The 4,623-nt window shown below is 37.9% G+C and overlaps 1 protein-coding gene across 1 annotated transcript in view; it reads right to left on the bottom strand.

Moving 5' to 3' along the window:
* Positions 1–4,623, bottom strand: part of LOC107661407 (arrestin domain-containing protein 1-like) — a 39,231-nt gene that overhangs the window by 8,018 nt on the left and 26,590 nt on the right. The window contains exon 2 of the mRNA XM_016450977.1: positions 4,382–4,492. Coding sequence (XP_016306463.1) covers positions 4,382–4,492 — 111 coding nt within the window. The remainder of the gene's footprint in view (positions 1–4,381; positions 4,493–4,623) is intronic.

Raw genomic sequence — 4,623 nt, 5'->3', positions numbered from 1 at the left:
TAAAAATGCTATATATATATATATATATATATATATATATAAAGTATATACAATATTGCATACTATATATATATATATATATATATATAGCATATATTTGTCAATAATTATATGGTTTCGTGGCATTTCTAATTCTAAGTATTAATTGTACATTAACTAATGAATGCCTTATATCATGCATTAATGTACCTATTTAATATACCATAATATTAACACATAAGCATAGAAGACGTCGTAAAATACTTCCCTATCATGAGAAACAGTGTATTGTGGGAGTGGAAGTCTGGTAAGTCAGAGTGACTCAAACAGGACGGCGTATCTGGGTAGATAAGCACCCTGACAGCTGTAACAATGCCCTCTCCTGTGCTTTCTAACTGGGGATTTCCACAACCCCAGAGGTTATTCAAAGATCTGGAAGTGTATATATATATATATATATTGAATAAAGCACTGTAAATGTGTGCCCCTCCTGTGACACTTTTTAAAAAAAGTTTGTAATTTGGCACCCTGCGTGTGAATTCGCACGAGCTACAGCATGCGCCGCCTGTGCTTGTTTATCAAAACTTTCAAATTTGGCAGTAAAATCACATCTAAGGGTGTTGTCTGATTTAAAAAAAAAAATGTACTTGAGTTAATGTGTGAGGAGAAAACGAGTTAACACCAGCCATCATTACTGTATAAATCTGTTCGTGTTTATAAGTCACAGTCTGTAAGACAGGAAAAGGGCTCTTAGAGAAAATGATGGGAAATTCACTGATACAAGCAGCTTGGAGAGCAGAGCAGACATATCGACTGTCTGTTTGAGCTATACTTAAAGTGTTTGTAAGGAAGGAAGTCCTCAAAAAAAAACAGGATACGAAGTTGATTAAGGCAAAACTAGCCTAGCTTATATTCATAACTTTCTGTACTACACACACAGACTTCCAATGGAAAAAAAAAACACATTTAGCTTTATGATTTGGCAAACACAAATCTCAAGTTAACAATATCTATTGCGTTGTCGGGTTTATTTTTGATAGTTATCAGTTTATTGTTATGCATGCAAACTGTTTTGACGCTATAAACACACTGCTGTCTAATTCTGAGAAACAAAACCTGTTCTAAATGAGTTTATGAGTAGTGACACATGCATTAAGTTTCCCATATAAGCCATGAAAGTTCGTGACAAGTGGAATGTGTTTGATCGCTCAGGTGTGAAGAGTCACCTTTTCTTGTTCAGTACGTGCCTTCAAAGAGTTAATAGAAATCCAAAGATACAGATCTCCATGTCGTCAGCAGCAAGAGGTCAAACAGGGAAATGTTTTACAGCTAAAGCTCTTTCATAAAGTGCTGTCGAAAGGGAGATGATTGAAAACACTCTAACGGCTGATTTAAAGGTATACCTGATTTAAAGGTATTTCCAAAAATGGAAATTCTGAATCATTTACTCACCCTAATGTCATTCCAAACCTGTATGACTTTAATTCTTCTGAGGAACACAAAAGAAGATATTCTGAAGAATATTTTGATTGCTTTTATCCATAAAAGGAAAGTCAGTGAGACCCAAAACAACACTGGACCCCATTCACTCTCATTGTATGGCCCAAAAAAACAAAAACAAAAAACCCACAGAGACATTTTTCAAAATATCTTCTTTTGTATAAAAAGTAAATGGCTCAGAATTGTTCATTTTAGGGTTCACTATCCCTTTAATTTCGCCAGACTTTGGGTCAAATATGGACTAACCCAACTTTTGGGTTAAAAATGTAATTAAAAAATGTAACCCAACAGCTGGGTTAGTCCATATTTGACCCAAAGTTGGGTTGAAACAACCCAGCATTTTTTAGAGTGTATGAAACACATCCAACTATATAATTTACAATAGTACAACACCCAATTTTCAATTCTCAGAGGACTAAAAGCATCGCAAACCACCACCACCGGCCTGTCTCGTAGTGCTGCTGAGCAATGAAGAGTGGAACACAAACCCTTAATGGGCAGACAGCATTAGTTCCTGGCAGCCAGCATAAGAGGCTGCGGGGTCTGTTGGCCTGTGGGGTCAGATGAGCACTGTTCCCCGGCACATCTGATTCAGACTGCCGGGCTGCTAAAAGGTCTCCTGGAAAGGGGTCGTAGGACAAGCCTGGCCATGTGAACTAACAAGCACTCTGACAGGAAAAGACCTGCCGGGACACATATGCCAAGAGCTCACACTTCACCTCACGGCAGAACATAATGACTCTGTGTGACCTGAACACAGAGGTGAGAGACAAAGAGAAAGAAGGCGAGAGGAAATTCTTGCAGCTTTGACAAAATTTGTGCAATCTGAAAATACCTAACCCTCTTTTCGAATCAGGCGTGATGCAATAAAATGTTTGCGTAAATCTTTATATTGGTTTTACAAGCCAGCTGCTACTGTAATGAGAGACAGGAACGGTTGGTTTATATGGAGTGCATCAGTCAGTTCTGGAAGTAAAAATCCCATTCATTTTCTGAATTGGGTAACTGATTTTTAATGATAACTTATAAACCATTAAAGACAGACCTCCTGCGAGCTACAAGATTGTTAATCGCAGTTATGTATTTTTGTTAAAGCCATCAGCCCACACTTATTCTTGAAATAATCATGCGGAATTTATGGTGAAAAACTACATTATCTATGATTCTGCAAATCAATTCAAATATATATATGATTCAAATATTTTTTTGCTTCATATCAAGGTTCATAATGTTGTGAATTAACTCATAGCTGGTTGGTTTGGTTTATGGCTTATAAGACGTAATATTTCCAAAACCAAGGCTGTTGAAAAAAGTGGGCGGGAACTATTGCATTTTGTGTTGTTCTGCTGGTAGCCCTGCCCACTGTAAAATCGGTCCAAAACATCAAGTTATTATCATTGGCTGTGACCATGTCATGTTCATGCTCAGTTTAATGCTAAGTGAGAACAGAACACTTGGTAACTTGTCGCATCACACCTGGTAAAGATGTAATGTAACAAAATAGCTGAAGAGTAGCTGAAGGGTAATTTCAGGGGTGTAAAAAGAAAACATCAGCCATTATTTTTAGCAAAAATAAGCTGTTTCTACATAGTCTCTTTAACAAACAAACTCCCGCCCCTAAACTTACTGTACATGATTGGCAGAGAACTGCCTCAAAATGTTCTCATTGGCTAACGCACAGATGTTTCTTTTTTGTTGTTGAGCGTTGACAGAGCCTAGGGCTGTCACAAGTTGTTTTTTCAATCTATTCCACTGATATCTCTCAGGTAGTACTGACCAAAAATTGCTTTAAACTAGATCTGAGGTTTTATTTGGCAACGGGAAATGTATCCTCTTAAATATACAGACATTTCCTACCAGACACAGACTACAGCTACACATACACCTGATTCGCTAGAAGGATCATTGTTTGGACACTACAACTATCAGTTTTATCAGAAATAACCATACATGCATGCTCTTTAAACATTATTTCTATGCAGACAGATCGGTTATTATTATTATCATGTAGACTGCTCGAAGGAGACAAATGAAAGGTTTCTGGTTTAAAGGAATAACCATAGACTGTATAAAAACATGGACGTAGTGTCCGTGACGTCACCCGTAGTTTTCTGAAGAGTGTTTTTGAAGCTCAAAGTGGGCGGAGCGGGCCGTCGCCAACTTGGCCGCGCGTCACCGCACATCACTCCCGGATAATCGAAAATGGGCAAAAAGGCGGGAGCTGGTTGCTGAAGCCACGCCCACCTAGCTCGACGGCAGTGTCAGCAGCGGCAATCCACCTATCACTCAAGTGGCCACGCCCTTAATTATGCAGAACTTTAAGGTTTAATATAATTTAAACGGATGAGTTATAAAAAAATTCACCCCCCTCACAGTTGTCATGAAGGGCAAAATTAGCTATATAGACCAAAATCACTTTCTGAACCAGGCTGTAAACATGTTTTTTTCTGCTGTAAAGTTGAGCATTTTTTACATGGGGAGTCTATGGGATTGACTCCCTTTTGCAGCCAGCCTCTAGAGGCCAGTTGACGAATTACAGTTTAAGTCACTTCCGTGTTGGCTTCACGAGAGAGAGCGGGAGGTTGCCGCTTGGGAATAACTCAAATCTAACCTCCTTAAAGGGTTATGTGATACTTGACACATTCAGACAGACAGGAAGAAACCAGAAAGACACGTACTCAGAACAGGAAACTCTTCAGACACAAACAGTTGATCAAGTAATATGAATTTGAGAAGTAAACAATGAAGTCCTTCAAAGTGAGCAAGGTTTTTTATTATAGAGTGGAGCCATTAAATGCCATTTAAATGATATTTTGACTAATAATATTAAGAATGATTGAATTTCTGAACTGAAGGAAAGCTGAAACTGAAAGGGATGGTGAATGAAAGTTGGCCCCCTTACCTTTATCGGCCACAGACAGTGTGCTGCTCAAGTACTTTTCCTCAAGCATCCATGATGCATCATTCAGCTTGGACGAGATGCCACACGACCCCACACAGTTGACTTTAATGGCTGTAAAAAGACAAAAAGATAATTCATAATTCATCATTTTTAAGTTCAAAGTTCAGTCATGTCATTCAGAAAGTAAAAAAATTTTTTTTTTTACATTTATATAAAAAAAACAATCATATATATATATATAT

This window comes from Sinocyclocheilus anshuiensis, unplaced genomic scaffold, assembly GCF_001515605.1.
Source record: "Sinocyclocheilus anshuiensis isolate Anshui unplaced genomic scaffold, SAMN03320099.WGS_v1.1 scaffold457, whole genome shotgun sequence".
NCBI classification, from domain to species: domain Eukaryota; kingdom Metazoa; phylum Chordata; class Actinopteri; order Cypriniformes; family Cyprinidae; genus Sinocyclocheilus; species Sinocyclocheilus anshuiensis.
Note: the sequence above shows the minus strand (reverse complement) of the source record. Positions and strands in the feature narration are given on the sequence as shown.